Source organism: Hirundo rustica, chromosome 2, assembly GCF_015227805.2.
Source record: "Hirundo rustica isolate bHirRus1 chromosome 2, bHirRus1.pri.v3, whole genome shotgun sequence".
NCBI lineage: Eukaryota > Metazoa > Chordata > Aves > Passeriformes > Hirundinidae > Hirundo > Hirundo rustica.
The window spans coordinates 113,519,200-113,536,783 of record NC_053451.1 but is presented as its reverse complement, the minus strand read 5'-3'; the positions used below and the strand labels follow the sequence as shown (position 1 = coordinate 113,536,783).

Genomic DNA, 17,584 nt, shown 5'->3' with positions numbered 1-17,584 from the left:
ATTCTTTCTCATGTTGAGTTGAAACTCCTTGTGTTTTATTTTATGGCCATTGCTCCTCATCCTGACTCCGGGCACCACTGAAGAGTCTGGCACCATCCTCTGACACCCGCCTGGGATCTATTTATACGGATTGATGAGATCTCCCAGCCCTCTCTTCTCCAGTCTACACAGGCCCAGCTCCCGCAGTCAGCGCAAGGCATTTACTAAAATATATATATATACCGTAATATATTTAAAGAACCACAGTTCCCCTGGCTGGTGGCGGGCGCTGGGGAGGGCCGGGAGCGGCCGGCGGTGGCGGCGGACCCGTGGACGGGGACCGGGACACAGAGCGATGTCACCTGCCGGGAATGACAGTCCCGGGCAGCTCCCTTCCCTTCCCCTCCCTCTTTCCCTCCCTTCCTTCCCCTCCCTCTCTCGCTCCCTTCCTCCGCCTCCTTCCTGCCCTGCTCCCCGGCGCATGTGCGGGATCGCGGCCCAGCGCCCGCCCCTCAGCGCCGCCGTTCCGCGGCCGCGCTCCGCACGTGTGGCCGCCATGCGCTTCGCGTACCGGGTGAGCGCGGGCCGGGGGAGCCCCGGTCCCCAGCATCACCTCCCCTTCATCTCCCCCGGTCCCCAGCATCTCCTCCCCTTCGTTCCCCCCCGATCCCCATCTCCCCAGCCCCCCTAACCCTGCCCCTTCCTGCCCCCGCAGTTCTCCGGCCTGCTGGGCACCGTGTACCGCCGCGGCAACCTCAGCTTCACCCGCGATGGCAACTCCCTGCTCAGCCCCGTGGGCAACAGGATCTCCGTCTTCGACCTCAAAAAGTGAGAGCGGCCAGAGGGGCGGGGAAGGGCCTGGCGCTGCCAGCGCCGGGGTTTTGGGGGGAATAAAACTCTAAGGAGATTGTGGAGCCCGACCCATGGGGTTCCTCGGGATGCTAGACCTGCCACGATCTCCTGGAAAGCGCCTGCTTTAGCATTAAGAGGTAGAAGCCTGCCTAGTGGAATACCTGTCACTGTATTGTGCGGGTACATCCATGTGGAGAATAGCAGAGGAATTACTTAAAGGTGTATTTCAGAGGGAAAAAAAAAAGGGAATAAATAGATTGGTGTTTGATTTAGTTGTATGGTTTCTTTGTGTGCTTCTGTCTTGTATGTAACAAAACTTAGAGCATCATCAGCCTTTCGTGCGTGCCGGAGTTGTGATTGATGCTCCCTGTGCCTGCGCTGCAGTCAGGTTCCTGTCTCTTATGTAGAATTACAGACCATGCTGGGCTGGAAGGATCGTCGAGTCCAATTCTGCACAGAACAGCCCACATAGTTTGTGTTCATGGGATTGTGACAGCTAAAGGAAGTGATTAGTGCGGGTTTTACATCCAGATTGTGTCTGTGGTCTTCACTAAGGTATCAAACCATATTTCACTGACACCGAAGATGTTCTTCCCGCATTCCTGTTCCCATTTTACCGTTCTGTGTTTTTGTTGCAGTAACAAGTGTGAGACGTTGCCCTTGGCTACACGGCTCAATATTGTGTGCGTGGGGCTCTCTCCAGATGGAAGCCTTGCCATTCTAATTGATGAAGGTACTTGCACAAAGAGACATCTTTTTTTGTAAAAGAATTCAGTAAAAATGCAGCCTTGAGAGGAGAAAATCTGTATTGTTAGGTATTCAACCTTAACATGAAGTTAGAAGTGGACTGCTTTAAAAATTGCATTATAATTTTTGGGGAAGATATCTTTATGTACAGAACTTAAAAATAACTTGTTTACAGAATTTGGATAATGCCTTGTAATTTGGATTGTATTTTTTCTATTTAATAATATTAAGCACACTGTCTTGAAAATTTCCCCACCCCTCTTTAAGAAAAGCAGGTTTGCTGGAGTTAGGATTTCTTTGGGAACTCAGTTATTCTCATGATCCTTTTTTTCTGCCCTTACAGAGGGAGCTGCCCTGCTTGTGAGTTTGATTGGGAAATGTGTGATACATCAGTTTTATTTTCACAAGCCAGTTCACAGTGTCAGCTTTTCTCCTGATGGCAAGTAAGTAAAGAGTGCATGCTTTAGAACAAAACAGCAGGAATTGCCCCATAAACTAGTTGTGATTATGAAGACACCCTAACTGATCAGGGAATGTTTCCTGTTCATGAGTGAGGGGAGATTTTGAGCTGATCAGGTTCATTTTGTAAAATTGAGAGGGGAGGAAGAGAAGGAAGACAAAGCCTCGGATATAGAATATTCTGGTTTGAGTGTTTTAACTTTTCCTTCTGTTTTGAGGCTTTGAGAATAAGAATTTCATTATTCAACTTCAGTGATTTTTACTGAAGGTTTTCTCTTTTATAATGCTAAAGTTGAGGGATAATATCAATGTGCAAATACTTTGTTTTTTGTTCAAAAGCAGTCCATTTTTATTGTTTCAGTAGCGCAGGAACCTCTTTATTAATTGTATTGTTTCATTGTATTGCAGTCTGTACTGAGCAGTTGTTTGCTTTATCAGCTTTGCGTGCAATTATGTCTTTTCTCCCCACTTATGCCAGGAAATTTGTGGTTACAAAAGACAACCTTGCTTACCTGTACCATGCTCCTGGGAAGAAAAGAGAATTTAATGCATTTGTTCTGGACAAAACCTACTATGGCCCATATGATGAAACAACTTGTATTGACTGGACTGATGATTCCAAGTGAGTTGTTAACCTGAAGCGCTGTCGACCTGCACGTGTTAATACTTGAATGCACTTTGCAGTCCCATTTTCTTTCTTCTGAAGTATTGTACTAGCTTTAAAAATTCTGTCTTTGATTAAGAAATATAATTAGGCAGGCTGGAAAGTATAAAAAAAATATGTGTGTTGGGAGTCAACAGTGGATTCCTGCTTGAAAATGCTTAGTAATTCATAAAAGGAACATACCTTAGGCATGTGAGCAGGGTTGACCTTTTGAACGTGTTTTAACTCCTACCTCTGCTACAGTCACCACCCTCAGCTTACAGCTCTGTTGTTTGTAAAATAAAGTGGTGACTGGTGGGTTTGAGCTCAGAGCATTCCCCACCCAGTGAAGAGTTTGGCAGTCCAGTGTTCTAAAGGGAATTGCCTTTTCTTTTGCAGATGCTTTGCAGTGGGGAGCAAGGACATGTCCACGTGGGTGTTTGGAGCAGAACGATGGGCAAACTTGATCTACTACTCTCTTGGAGGCCATAAGGATGTCATAGTTGCCTGCTTTTTTGAGGAGAACAGCCTAGATGTATGTATAATCACACGACACACTTGAATTTTAATATTAAAATAGTGGAAACAGAATCGTATCTGTAGGGGACTGTTTTGACAATATCTCAGAATTTAGAAAATACAGAAATGCCCTGCCATAATTATGTGTTTAAATATGCTCCCCCAAAACATTATAGCTTTGAATATGAAAAAATGATTTTGCTTAGCTGTAATGCTGACTGGTAATCAAGTTGCCTTTGGTCCTTGCAAAGTTTTTCTGAGGGCACGCAAAATAATTCACCAGTTCTCAGGACGAGTAAAACTCCCAGTTCAAAGCACCTTGGATTCTATCCTGAGGACAGAATGCACACTTGCTAACTTTTCTGCAAGTCCATATTCATAGTTTTGCAGTGCACAGAGCATGGGTTTTGGACATTAACAGTTTGTGTGTTTGTATTCTAGCTGTACACAATCAGCCAGGATGCAGCTCTGTGTGTGTGGCAGTGTGACACTGAGCTGGATGGTTTGAAGCCCATGCCCCCTAAAGATGCAGCAAAGGAAGAGAAGGCAGCAGAAGATGATGAAGAGCTGTATGAAGAGCCAAAGGGTGAAGAAATTCATGGGAAAGATGATCCAAGTGAACAAGAGACTAGACATAAAGTTAAATATTCACGTGTTGCGAAGTAAGTGGTTGTCAGTTAGCAAAAATCAATAATGGGGATTTATTGTACTGGGCTTTTTTTTTTTTTTTTTTAATCTGTTATAACTTATTGAAAGCAGTATGAAACTGCCCAGGATTTAGAAGTTTACTGCAGATCCCTTAAGTAGTTCTGGTAGAACTTCTGTCTATCTTAGCTTGATTGTAGGATGGCCACTGGCTTTCATATTCAGAATAACAAGTGTAATTTTAACAATATAAGAAATACTGGCTAGTATTATTATCCAAACAACTGCTATTGTTTGGAACTCAGAAAGAATAAATGGGATCTTTATTACAGTACCCTCTCTAAGTCTTGGGGCTTTGATTTCTTGCCAGAAGGGGTTGGTTGGCTTCAGGAGATGATATGAAGGTGGCTCCTCAGCCTCTTTGGTGAGCTGCTTGGAGATGCAGCATCCATCTAACAACATCCTCTTCTTTAACATTTACCTTTTTTCTTGTTTCTTGGGTGCCAGGTATTTTTTCAATAAAGAGGGAGATTTTAATAACCTGACAGCTGCAGCCTATCACAAGAAAACACATCTTTTAGTCACTGGTTTTGCCTCTGGAATCTTTCACCTCCATGAGCTTCCAGATTTCAATCTGATCCACTCCTTGAGGTGAGATACGGGGTTGTCATGACATTTGGTTTGGTTTTTGTGAGGGAAGGGAATAGGTTTTTTTGTGGTGGTTTCATGTTAGTTGATGGAGAACACATCTCATTAAGCAATGAAGGGTGAATAAAAAGAGCACGAAAATATTAAAACATGATTATCCATTTAATACTATAATTTCTGGAAAGACAGAATCATAAATTTATGTAATAAATACCATATAATTCCACTCCTTATTTTGGAAAAGTGAGGTCTGAATAAGGAAACTACTCAGGAGTTCATGGTTGTTGGCTATAGACTTCATTAACTGTCCATTTTAATATTTTCAGATTCTTTGTAGAAAATATTAGCTGGAAAGTTCTGCATATGTAAAATTATATGTAAATTGTGTCTAAGTTGAGAAATCAAATCAGATTCTTTTCCATAAGTGTAGGATGCCATCTAACCAATCTCCATGTACAAAAAACCCCTAGTTTCTTAAACTTGAGGAGTTTTGCTTTCTCTCTGTTGGCAAGTACATCTTTGGGATGCAGATACTCTGCCTTCATTCTGAGTAAGGGATGTTTGGTGGTTTGGAGTGGAACAAAGGAATGAACTTTGTGGGGTTTTTGTTACAGTGGAACAGAAGTTCAGTAAAGCAATCAAACAACTTGAACAGCATTAATAAAAATTAGACTTGAAGTTCTATCACACAAGTTTATTTATTGGTTAATTCTCTTACTTCAGTATTTCAGACCAAAGGATATCCTCTATTTCTATCAACTGCACTGGTGACTGGATTGCTTTTGGATGTTCAGGTTGGTCAGTGTTTTTTAGTCTGTATTCATGGGAAAAATAAGGAACGTGGTGGGCATGAGGCCCAAATTCCTCTTGCTGGTTTTGACTGCAAATAATTGTCAAATAATTTTGACTGTTAAATAATTGATAGTCTCATATATGCGGTGTCTGTATATAGTAAAGCAAATATCACTAATTAATCTCTCAAAGAATTCTGATGATTCAGGAAAGTATTTTGCTGATACAGGAAAAAAATACATATTTTCTATAGGAAAGCTCTAACAGAGTTAGGGAGATCCCAGATCCCTTGTAGTTAATTTCTGCTTTCATCCTGGGCTGTTGTCTCTTCCTTTGCCACATGTTGCCCATGGCACTTTACAAACCTGCCTGGATGTTCCAGCATTCCCACCCTGTCCATAAAGGTTTCCATGCAACCCTGAATTTTACTCTTATATGCTGCCCTGCTTTTCTTCCCAGCTCATTTATCAACCATATCAACCAGCTGATCTGGTAGATACCACTGCTGTATTGCCTTGAAGTTAAAAAAAGGAAAAAGCTCTTACTAGGACTGAAAGATGCAGAATTCAACCTTGTCTCCATCAACCTTTGTATTTTTTTAACATTGCCTGCCACTGTGGCTTGCATTTGCAGGGTCTTTGTGCTCGTGGTTGTGGTTAACCCTGCTGTGCTTGCAGGTTTGGGGCAGCTCCTGGTGTGGGAATGGCAGAGCGAGTCCTACGTGCTGAAGCAGCAGGGCCATTTCAACAGCATGGTTTCCTTGGCATATTCTCCAGATGGACAGTACATAGTAACTGGAGGGGAGGATGGCAAGGTAAGTGAGGCAGTGTTGCTGGAATGAGAACTTTTAATAATGCACTAAGCGGCTTAGCTTTCTGTTCCTATGTAGAAAGCTAATTGGTACATATTTTTCTTATTATAAAGTCATAAATTTTTATCCTTTCTTCCCTTAAATGTTTTGATTTTTCTCTCTAGAGCGTATATATTTTGCTTTGTTACTACCGGTGTCTGGAAATTGCATCACTTACGCTTTCTAGCAGGTGATTTTTTAATTATTAGAGGTCCAGTCACCATAAACACAAAAATATCTAATTCATTAAGTGTTAATTTGCTTATGGTTTCATGATATTTTGGGATGAATGAGCTTCAGCCACCCAACTTCTTGCCCTTTTAATAATTGCTTTTGATATGAAATTAACTTTGAATTATTTATAAAAATACAATTTTTTTGTTAAATGTACCATTCCAGAAGCTTGTCATTTTTCCTTTAAATAAAGTTCCATGGATGACTTGCATTGAAATGATAGGTTGTACAGATACTTTTGTTTTAAAAGATATTTTGCTGTGTTTGGCACATAAATGGGACAACAGACAACATTAGTAGCTGATTTCCTATCAAAACTTGTGAATGTCAGAAAAAGATCTGCCACTTCATGGCTTCTGCCATTTGGGGTGAAAATTGTCCAAAACCCAGAAGTCTCAAACTGCAGAAAACTAAATGCGTAACATTTTTGTTCAGGGGAAAAAAAAAAACAACAAAAACCAACCCAACTGAAATGCCATCTCAGTTGTAACTTCTGTAATGGCTTTGGACTTGGTTTTGAATTTGACACCTGCCCTACTTGACAGTATAAGCTTGGAAGCTCAAGAGGCTCACCGAGTGTTACTTTCCTTTAAAATTAACTTTGTTTCAACTTTGTTTTTGTGTCTATATCCACATAGATTTTAATCTTGCAAAATTGTCTTAAGAGGTTTAATGATAATATGTGGCCTCTTGACTGCTATTACTGAAAGTCTTTTATGCTGTTGCAGACTTCTAGAATTAGGTTTTCTTCCCTCTGCTGCTGCCTTACCCTTATTTTCTGTCTTCACTGATGATGGAGATTCTAAGAAGTCTTTTTTTGTCTGCCCTGCAGGTGAAAGTGTGGAACACTTCAAGCAGCTTTTGTTTTGTCACCTTTACAGAACACAACAGTGGTGTAACTGCTGTAACTTTCACTTCCACTGGTTATGTGGTCCTGAGTGCTTCCCTGGATGGAACAGTGCGTGCCTTTGATCTGCACAGGTAACTCTTTGCATGAAAGCCTTTGTGTCTCATTTAGTGCTCAGCTTTCATGCTCCCCCCAGAATACAGCAAGCTGCTCATTGCTTGTTTGAAGTCTCATGAAGGTGAGCAGCACTGCCTTACTTTGGTTCAGCTTTTGATTTAAATTTAGGCAGCAATTAGGAATGCTGTTACTCCATCCAGTTTCTGTGAAGAAAATTCTGGAAGAGCTTTCCTTGGAGAAGCTGGAAATCCAGGAAGATCATTGTCTGGCTTTACTCTGATGGGGAGAAGGCACTTGCCCAACAACACTTTCCGTAGTATAATACAGCTGTGCACAGAACTGGGTGTGTAAACAAGCCCATGTTTCTAAAAAATTGACATGTGCTCTTTAGTAGAAGAAAGCTCCTCAGAGTATTTCTGTCTCCTGCTTCTGTGGAGTTTTTCATACTTCTTTTGAATCTTATAATCATGCTGAGGCATCACATCTGATTTTATACAAACAGTATCTTTTTTTGTACATTGCTTTGAAGTCTTTACAAAATAAATTAACTTTGTTCAACATAAATAAATTTGTTAAACATACATTTAAATCTGCCTAAAATGTTCTCATAATTTCTTTTCACCTCTTCAACAGGTACCGGAATTTCCGTACGTTTACGTCTCCGCGACCAAGTCAGTTCTCGTGTTTAGCTGTGGACTCCAGTGGTGAGATTGTGGCAGCTGGTTCCCAGGACTCCTTTGAAATATTCATCTGGTCAATGCAGAGTGGGAGGCTGCTGGATGTAAGGACCCACAGTGTTGGGAGGGCTTGAATTTAACGCTCTGTGGAGTGTGGTGATACTCAGCATCTTTGGGATTAGTCAGGGGGTTTCAATACAACATGAAGTGTTTTGTTATAATCAGAACTGGAGCTACACTATGTTCCTCTCAGCATTTTTTTTTTAAATATTGTGTGGAGATCAGCCTGAATTTGTGTGGGAAATAGTTTTTAAAGTTTTTGAATAATGAGCTCTTTTTAGTGATGGAGTAACACCAGTATTGCTGAGCTAACACATGGGCACTAGAGGCTTTCCCTCCTTGCTCAGAGATGTTCTTTTCCACATACTTTCTGCAGGTAATAAAGAAATTGTAGTTGCTGTATTAACACTGATACAGATTTCATGAAGGGTTTTGCTGGAGCAGAGCAGGGGCATGATTTTTCAATTAATTTTTCAATTCCTAAGCATTCCTGTACATCTTGTACAAGTAGAGGAGCTCAGTGATTGATGCATTTAGTTTGGCACAGCCATGGAATACATATCACTTCAGTAACTCAGGATATACTTGACTGGATCTCCTGAGCTTTGAGTTTAGTTTCTTTCCTTTTTTTTTTTTTTTTTTTTTTTTTTTTTTTTTTTTTTTTTTTTTTGAGGAGTAGGAGCTCCGTGAAATGAAAATCTCTGTTGCTCTTGTTCTGAGGTTTTATTTTTGTTTTTATTCTGAAGCGTTACCAGCTGCAGGAGATACTGAATTCTCAGAGCAGTGACTTGGTTTTTCACAGTTGGTCTGATTGTTTTGAAAGGAGGGAGGAAAATGGCACACTGTATTCCTAAAGTGTGTGCATAGGAGTGTGGTTGTAGATGCCTATATAGTGGTAACACTTCAGGAAATATTTTTAAAACTTGTGAAAATAAAGAGCTGAGAATCACTGGTGTATCATGCCACGTGTCCAAAAGTGATCTCAAGCATGTGTGGACAAGTCAGGCATGGTTTATTGGCTATATCTGGAGTTTACTGAATGCAGACTACACAGATTTCAGTTTCTTTCACTCAATTTCAGGTTATTTTTTCTTCTCTTCTTAGGTCTTAGCAGGTCATGAGGGTCCCATCAGCAGCTTGTCCTTTAATCCAATGAAGTGTCTTTTAGCCAGTGCCTCTTGGGATAAAACTGTCAAATTATGGGATATGTTGGACAGCTGGAGAACTAAGGAGACATTAATAATGAACTCAGATGGTAATCTTTGTTTCATTTCTCATCTTTTATCAAATATAAAAATCCTATGTAAAATATGTTAATAACAACAGAACATGTCAAATACAGAGAGACACATTCACGGAAATGGAAATGAAAAGTTCATATATTTCACTCTTGTACTTGGTTAACAGCAAAATAAATATTTTAATTTAATTCTAGCTCAGCTTTATAATTCACTAAACATCTCTGTGTTGTCCAAGGGGAAAAAGTACGGTCACACGTTTTACTCTAAAAACTTTTTCTAGTAGCTGAGATAAGATCCTAGAAAAATTAAGGATATTTTCTTAGAAAAGCATCCAACTGCATTTTTAACTTATCAAATTCTTCGCAGTTCTTGTTGTTGCCTTCCGTCCTGATGGCAAGGAGCTCGCAGTTGCTGCTCTGAATGGCCAGATAACGTTTTGGGATCACGAGAACGCGGTGCAGACGGGCTCCATTGAGGGCAGGCACGACCTGCAGATGGGGAGGAAGGAGCTGGATAAAATAACAGCCAAGCAGTCAGCCAAGGGCAAGTACGTCCTGGGGGCTGCAGTGACAACAGGGTGCCGCGCTGGGTTGCTTCTGAGTTGTTTCTCCATTTGTTTTCTACGTGAAGATTTCAGAGTGCGTCTGCTGTTCAGTTGTTTCTGGTTCTGAAGCTGGATTTTAAAAGACTGCCTGACATCTAGATGCTTCCCTTTTGTAGCTGGCTGTGTTCTCTCACTGATCAGCATCATTCTGAGCACGTGTCCTTTTTCATCAGCTGTGGGCCAGGGTTGTGAACGTGATACTGACTTCTCAGGCCAAGGTGTTAATTTGCTCTGGGTTAGGTTTTCAGTAGATATCTTCCTACAGATATACTAGTATACAACCATTAGTATGTAGAAGCTATTAGGTTTTTTTCAGAAGGTAATTAGAGTATGGGATTTATTGCCTGTTGGGTATGCATGTGAAGTAATGTTTAAAGGCAAGTTGAACTTGTGTGCTCTCAGAAGGTATATCAGAGAAATGTTTTAGTCTTCTCTTTTCTCCCCTTTTTTTTTTCCATATTGCTTCTAGTCAAACAAACAAAAAAGAAAGAATAACTTTTTGGAAAAATGTTTGGAAAAAAGCAGTATTTTTTGCTTGTGAGCTCTCAGCCATGTCTTTGAAACATGCCATGGCATTGGTTTTTCTGTAGCTCTTGTAACTGATTTTTAGTGTCGTGCATGGTGTAGTTGAGAGCTCAATGACTGAGCTGTGACTCAGATTCAGAAGTATGGAAGTATTTCAAAAAGCTGTTGAAGTTCTGAATTGTCTGTGTTCATAGTAAAGCACCAGATGCTTTGTAGTAAATTTGTGTGTGTGTACCACGTGAATGAAGATCTCCACTTTTTCCATGGAGTGGTTATATTCTGAGTCTTCACATTGTACTCATGTCTTTTAGCTCAGATGTGACGGTGAAATTAAACTGCTTTCTCTTTTTCTTCACCAGATCTTTTACAACTCTCTGCTATTCAGCAGATGGTCAATCTATTCTGGCAGGTGGATTGTCAAAATTTGTCTGTATATATAATGTCAAGGAACAGATTCTTATGAAAAAATTCGAAATTTCATGCAACTATTCTTTAGATGCAATGGAGGTATGTGAGCACAGGAGTCTTTTTATCATTTTCTCACCCCCCACAAGACTTTGGGTTTGGTATAACATCTCATTAAGAGTGATTCATGAATGCTTTTTTTAAGAATGGGTTTATTTTTGTGCAGAAGAGGGGGAAGGAAACAGAATTATTTCCTGAAACTCTTGCCAGATTTGCTTGTGTTGAATGGGCAGAATTCGCAAGCATACTAATTTAGTTGGCACTAGACTTAAAATGGAAGTGAAAATTGAAATTTCCAACATTTTGTACTAAGCTAACTCCCTGGGTGTCAGTTTGTGTTAGCAAAGAAATGAAGGATTTTTTTTTTGTGGACACAGAACAACATCACGAACCTTTATAAAGTCTGTTTCTGAATATTGCCAAATGCCAAATTAAATTCCTTCGAAAGTGAATGATGAAAAACATCAGAAGGAAAAAAATTCCAGTAGCTCTTTTCACCATCCTCTTACCAGGAAGAATGATTTTTGTTCCACTGTTCACGTCAGGCTGTATCTGACTGTGCTTCCAGGTATCCTTCTTTGTCAGCAGTGGTTTATGAGCTGCTGTAGTGTCTTGAAAGAAAGTGAATCAGCTGAAACAGAATCCTGGAGGGGATGGGTATTTAGAAATGGGGACCAGAGGTCCCTAAAATCTCACCTAGATTGTGAGGTCCCTAAAATCTCATTGCAGTGTTCTGGTCACACAGCCCTTGCACTGACACAGTGGAACCTGCAGGACAGAAAGAGCAGGGCTGCTGCAGCTGGGGAAGCAAACAGTGCATCTCTGGAGTAGAACAAAGTTATAATAATGTGGAAGCACAGTCTAAACTGAGCTCTGCTGTTTGAGAAAAGATTCAGTGCAGTGAATGGAACTTGCATGTTTTTCCAGGAGTACTTAGATCGGAGAAAAATGACTGAATTTGGCAGCATGGCTCTGATTGATGAAGGGGGTGGAGGTGATGAAGGCGTTGCCATCCCTCTTCCTGGAGTAAAAAGAGGTATGGCTTTGGCTTTACACTCTTCTTTCTACTTTTATGTGCATCAGAACCTTTGACACAGATAAGAAGGGTTTGACTTGATGAGCTCAGTTTTAACATCAGGGTTACAAAATTAGGTCCCACCACTTAAGCTGTGGGATCTCTTGGACATGGACTGTGCCTTCCTTACCCAGTCTTTAGTTCCGCCAGGTTTTACCATGCTGCACATTATTTACTGGTAACATCACAGTCAGAGTTGATGACTAGACTGTGAACCTTGTGGTCAATATGTTAAATCATTTTTCAATTTCTCTTCTAGGTGACATGAGCTATCGACACTTTAAACCAGAAATAAGGGTGACTTGTGTGCGATTCTGTCCTACAGGTTAGTATCAGCAATTAATTTAGGATCTTTATTAATTCCATATAAAACATGTAAAAGAATAGAGTGCTGGAGGATTATCCTTACTCTTCTGTTTCCATTCCAGGACACCCCTCTTTGTTAGTAAATACTGTTATTTCTCTTCTAGGACGAAGCTGGGCAGCCACCACCACAGAGGGTCTCCTGCTCTATTCACTGGACTCTGGACTAATTTTTGATCCTTTTGAGCTGGATACTGATGTCACACCCAGCAATATACGCAAAACACTGGCTCAGAAGGAATACACTGTGGCTATCGTCATGGCCTTCAAACTGAATGAAAAGAAATTAATTCAGGAGGTCATAGAGGCTGTCCCTAGCAGTGAGGGTGAGTGGGCTGAGCTAGCTGTAAACTGACATGTGTGAGCCAAAATAAGTTGAGGTGTAAAGGTAGACTTTTTGGTGTTAATTTATGTTCTAATTTTACCAATCTACTTCATACTCATTTAGTGACTTTACAGCATGGAATTTGTCAGGCCTAGATGTGCAGGCAGAGTTTCTGGATATCATTGCTTGGAAGCAGCTGATGTTGGAGGGCCACATCAAGTTTAACATGAGTTAGTACTGTGCCTTTGTGATGAAAAGCATTAAGCAGTAACAAGGATGTAATCAGCAGTTTGAGGACAGTGGTGAATCCTCTCTGTTGAGCACTTGTGACACCACATCAGCAGTACTGTGCCTAGTTCTGGGGCTGTCAGGACAAGAAAAGACATTGATGCTCCAGAACATCTGCTGGAGGGCTTAGAAAATGATTGGAAGGCCAGAGTACAGCTGGGGAAAGGCTGTGTAATCCACGGTTAAAAAGATGATTGTGTGCCTGTTTCTTAAGCAAAAGCTGGTTTTGAGAGTGGTTATATATAATGAGGTCATTTAGTTACATGTGAGGTTATTTTGAATGTTTCTAAACTGTGTTTCTTTGTGGTGTACAGTTGCTAACAGCATTCAGACACTTCCTGTGTGGGCAGGTGACTTTGCTGTCTTTTCAAGCATCACTTACTGCCTCTGATTGTTGTGCATAACTAGTTCCACTGAACACAGAATTTTGGGTGAAGTCAGGAGCGGCAATAATGAAGTCTGTTACCTTAGAAAAGAGGAGGAAAGGGTAGAAGTAAAAATTCTGAAGGAGAGCTGGCGGGGAGAGTACTCTGCTAGGAGGAAGTATTTGGAGAGGGGAGTTCATTTCTTTCTTTAAAAAACAGTAGTGTTTCGAAGGCTCAAAGAAAGAACATTTGTCCCCTGAGAGATTGTGGTTCTTTGTGGTACCCTGAAATACAGCACTAAATGCCCACCACTTGCCAAAATGCTGCTTTCTTCTCCTTCCCCTTATTCTTTCCTGTGGTCTCTTTCATGTTATTCCAGATAGTAACTCAACTCTATTGACTGTTACGGGCTTTTTTTTTTTTTTCCTTTTTGCATAGTTGATGTTGTCTGCTCATCACTGCCAGACCTGTATGTGGAGAAGTTACTGGAGTTCCTGGCCTCTGCATTTGAGACCTCTTGTCACCTGGAGTTCTATCTTATTTGGGCTCATAAGTTGCTTATGCTGCATGGACAGAAGCTGAAAACAAGGTGAGTTCCCATGAAAGTCAAAATGCTGACAAGGATATTAAAATTAAAAACCTGCTAGTTTAAGGCTTTTACTTAACATTTACTGACGTGCTAGATAATGCACGCTCTACAATTAGAACACTTCAGTTTTACAGCTTCTGTACTAATGATAAAAGTTACTCTTTAATGATAAAAGTTTCAGTTTTCTTGTTCTTAAAGGTCTAAAAAGAATCTAAAAGGTGTGTATGACAGAATTGGAATACATTACTGGATTTATGAAGATACATTGCAGAAACATTTTTCAAACACAACAGATAAAACTTTGCTTGAGTTGCTTAGACGATAACTGAGTGATGGCAAGATTTTGGCAATTGTGTTGTTAAACAGTTATGCATCGTAAGTGTAAGTGAAAGGTGATGTGCAGGAATTGATTACATTTTTACAGACTTAGCTTGTGATTATAGCTGATAGTACTCTGCCTTCCTACAGAGTACTTCAGAACTGCACAGGCCTGGTCTGTGAATTATATTCAGCCCACCCCTAGTATGGAATTTTTAGACTTTTAGGAACAAAACCAGGCAAATTTACGAATTTAAAATGGGCTAAGTGAGAGGTAATGTGAGAATCAGTCCTGCAGTTTAAAAAACAGTGCATTGTGTAACTCTTCCCTTGCTTCAGCATGAGTATTAATGTTTTAGTTACTGAAATGACCAGAACAAAATCTTCCCTTTTGTTCCTGCTAAAATAGGAGGGGACAGTTTAACTCCCCCTTGCTCAGAAAGTCTTGTAGTATCTGAAAGGAAGTCTCATTGCTGCAGCAAGCAGAAGGAGCTCTTCACGATGCTGTTTGACCTTAGAAAAAATATTTCTCACAATATATTACTTGGATTGAGTGTAATTATTGTGCCAGAGCCAAAAGCACAGACCTTTTGTTTCTTTAGGATTATCTTAAAAAGTTGGCATTGAAGTTGTATGCTTGTTAAAATCTCGAGAGTATAGAGAAGTTCTAGATTTCCATATGTAAATATGAACTGCACTGCAAATTGCATGTTTTCTTCATCCAAGGTCAGTGAAGCTGCTCCCTGTGATTCAGTTCCTTCAGAAGAGCATCCAGCGTCACTTTGAAGATATTTCAAAACTGTATGTATGGTTACATTTGAAAGTTCAAATCAAAAACCTGGAGTGATTTGGAGGGGTGACAGCGTGCTGTTAAAACTTTTGAGACAGTCTTCTTTTAGAGTTGTTTTTATTTTTAGGAGGAAAACAACGTTTTCATTTATTTTTACAGCTGTGAGTGGAACATCTACAACATCAAATATGCCTTGGCCATTTCACAGCAGCGGGGCATGAAACGTCTGGCAGAGGAAACCCCAGGAGATGAAGAAGAATTGGATTCTGACAGTGATTACCTTATGCAGGAAGCTCATAAGGATAAATTGAGTTCCTAATCACTCTTTGTGAGAGGGAGAAAACCTCAGACAGTATTTTATGCAGTGGTATTCACTGAGAATGAGTGGCCCTCATAGTGGCATCAATTCCTGACACAGTGATGGAGTTCCATGGGAGGCAGTGAAGGACATGTAGGATATGCCATGGATGGCACTTTGCCTATTTCCTCTACCATTTGGCATTGATTTCTTGATTAACTGATTTCTTTTTTTTTTTTACCAATTCCTGATTTCAAGTAAGAAAACAAAGTGTTCTTAGTAAAATTAGAAGTACGACTGGAAGAAGTTTATTCTTTATTAAAAACGCCTTGCACATTAAGTATTGTGAATTTTATAGTGCAGGCTTGTCCTATGCTGGACTCTAAATTTTAAAAAGGATAAAAGAATTCTTAATTGGAAATGTACTGGTCTCAACTTGTTTTAAATGTTGTTTTACTTGGATTTAATATGTACATATTTCTGGAACACTGCTTTCTTAGTTTGTAACCTCCAAATGTGATGAGATTTCAATAATGAGGAGAAGTGAGGACCTATAGCAGCAACTATTGGAGAAAACTTATGGGGCGTTTACAACTTGTGTTAAGGTTTTATTGAAGCCTTGAGATACTGTAGTGAAAATTTGTTTGGACCAACTCAATAATGTAATTTAAACTGTAAGAGAATGTTTTACAAATGCCATGGCTTGTTGGGGGTTTTTCTGTGTGTTTTATTTTTGTTTGTTTTTGTTTTTCTTTTTTTGATGAAAGGCCTTTACTGATTTTTTTTTTAGTGTTGTTTATTAAAACATTAAAACCTGAAACTTCTGATTCCCTTTGTTTTTGTGAATTAATGGGAGAATTAACTAATAAGAGTGGGGAACTGAATACAAAGAATTGGGTCTGTCCTTGTAATACTTTCAAGCCACATGCTCAAAGGGCTTTATTAATGAAGTCACTGCAAATATACCAATGCTCCAGAATTGATCTTCTCAGCATATTCTGCTCTTCTGGATTTGTTTCCTGGTCACTTTTCACTGTTAGAATAGAGGAGAGGTACAAATATTAAAGGTAATTGTGATGAGGTGTCCCCTCAGTCTCCTCCGGGCTGACCATTAGTGTTGTCCACACAGCTTCTCCTCAAGGCCTTCACCATCTTCCCTGCCCTCCTCTGGACACTCTGATAGTTCCCTACCTTTCTTTTCAGCCTTTCATTCCCAGTCTTGTCTGTACATCCAGGATTGTCCCATCCCAGCAGCAGAAGCCAGCGCTTTTCCAAAGTTCATACGGATGGTGGTTGCCCATCTCTCTGATTTATCAAGATCTCTGCAGGCCTCCCCTGCCCTCGAAAGACCCAGCAGCTCCTCCCTGTTGGAGTCCAGGGCATTCCTTTGGCTGCCCTGGAGGGTCAGGACCTGGGCAGGGGGGTCTGGGACCCCAGCCCAGAGCTCAGAGACACTGGATTTGATTTCAGTCCATGGGAGAGGCTTCTTGCACTGCAGGAAGCATTGCAGGCCACAAGAGTGTAAAAAATAGTAGTTTAGTATATCACAGGGTGAAAAAACAGTGAGTTTGGGATTCTTGGCATTGAAGTGAATGGGGCAAGATGGAGAATTTGGGGCGTTGTCCCTTTCTTCTTCCTTCTTGTTCCCTCACTCCATTTCTGCAGTGACGTTGGCACAAAGTAGTTAGTGAGGATTGGGTCAGAGTAAAGATGACCTTTTTAGTAATAGTGATAGACATTGGTAATAAATAGTAAATAAAGAATACATAGCAATTAGTATAAAAGGTAAGGACAGCCCAGAGACAGGAGGAGTCACCAGATGTCCGAGCCGCGGCAAACATCTTTTGGACACTGAGAAAATTGTAAGATAAGAACTAATAAACGAAGCATGTAACCTTGAAGACTCCGTCTTTTCCTGCGTTTGGCACAGAGCTTTGCAGAGGGCCAGAACTCTAAAACCACCTGAATGCCGGGGAATTTAAACTCCAGGGAAAAGGAACCCCCGACAACTTGCGTCCCTGGGATGGGCAGAGACAACTGCCGTCCCTGAGATGGGACAGAAACAACTGGCACCCCAGATGGGACAGAAACACCTCCCAGTTTTGCACCGGCTGCCAACTTGTTTATTTTTGCCGTGTGATTCCCGCGCCGTTATCTTTTTACCCTCAGCCCCTTTCCCACCTCCGTCCTTCCCCACAAACGAGGGTCGGGAAGGGAGCGAGGCCCGCGGTCCCGGCCCTGAGGTGGCCCCTCCCCGCCTCCAGGGGGC

The 17,584-nt window shown here is 40.8% G+C and overlaps 1 protein-coding gene across 1 annotated transcript; it reads left to right on the top strand.

The window, feature by feature from the left end:
• Positions 1–477: 477 nt before the first annotated feature.
• PWP2 (PWP2 small subunit processome component) lies at positions 478–16,132 on the top strand. The gene is made up of 21 exons (XM_040055082.2): positions 478–553; positions 695–807; positions 1,470–1,564; positions 1,922–2,021; positions 2,516–2,659; positions 3,080–3,215; positions 3,641–3,861; positions 4,352–4,495; positions 5,216–5,286; positions 5,962–6,098; positions 7,201–7,349; positions 7,966–8,113; positions 9,174–9,324; positions 9,677–9,857; positions 10,799–10,946; positions 11,832–11,940; positions 12,239–12,304; positions 12,450–12,668; positions 13,759–13,909; positions 14,954–15,028; positions 15,177–16,132. The coding sequence occupies exons 1-21, from the start codon at positions 536–538 to the stop codon at positions 15,334–15,336; spliced, it is 2,736 nt and encodes a 911-aa protein (XP_039911016.1). The 5' UTR covers positions 478–535; the 3' UTR covers positions 15,337–16,132.
• Positions 16,133–17,584: the final 1,452 nt, after the last annotated feature.

Coding starts and splice junctions, on each gene's coding strand:
- PWP2 (XM_040055082.2), top strand. Junction 4,496..5,215: donor AATCTGATCCACTCCTTGAG/GTGAGATACGGG, acceptor CTCTTACTTCAG/TATTTCAGACCAAAGGATAT. Junction 13,910..14,953: donor GGACAGAAGCTGAAAACAAG/GTGAGTTCCCAT, acceptor TCTTCATCCAAG/GTCAGTGAAGCTGCTCCCTG.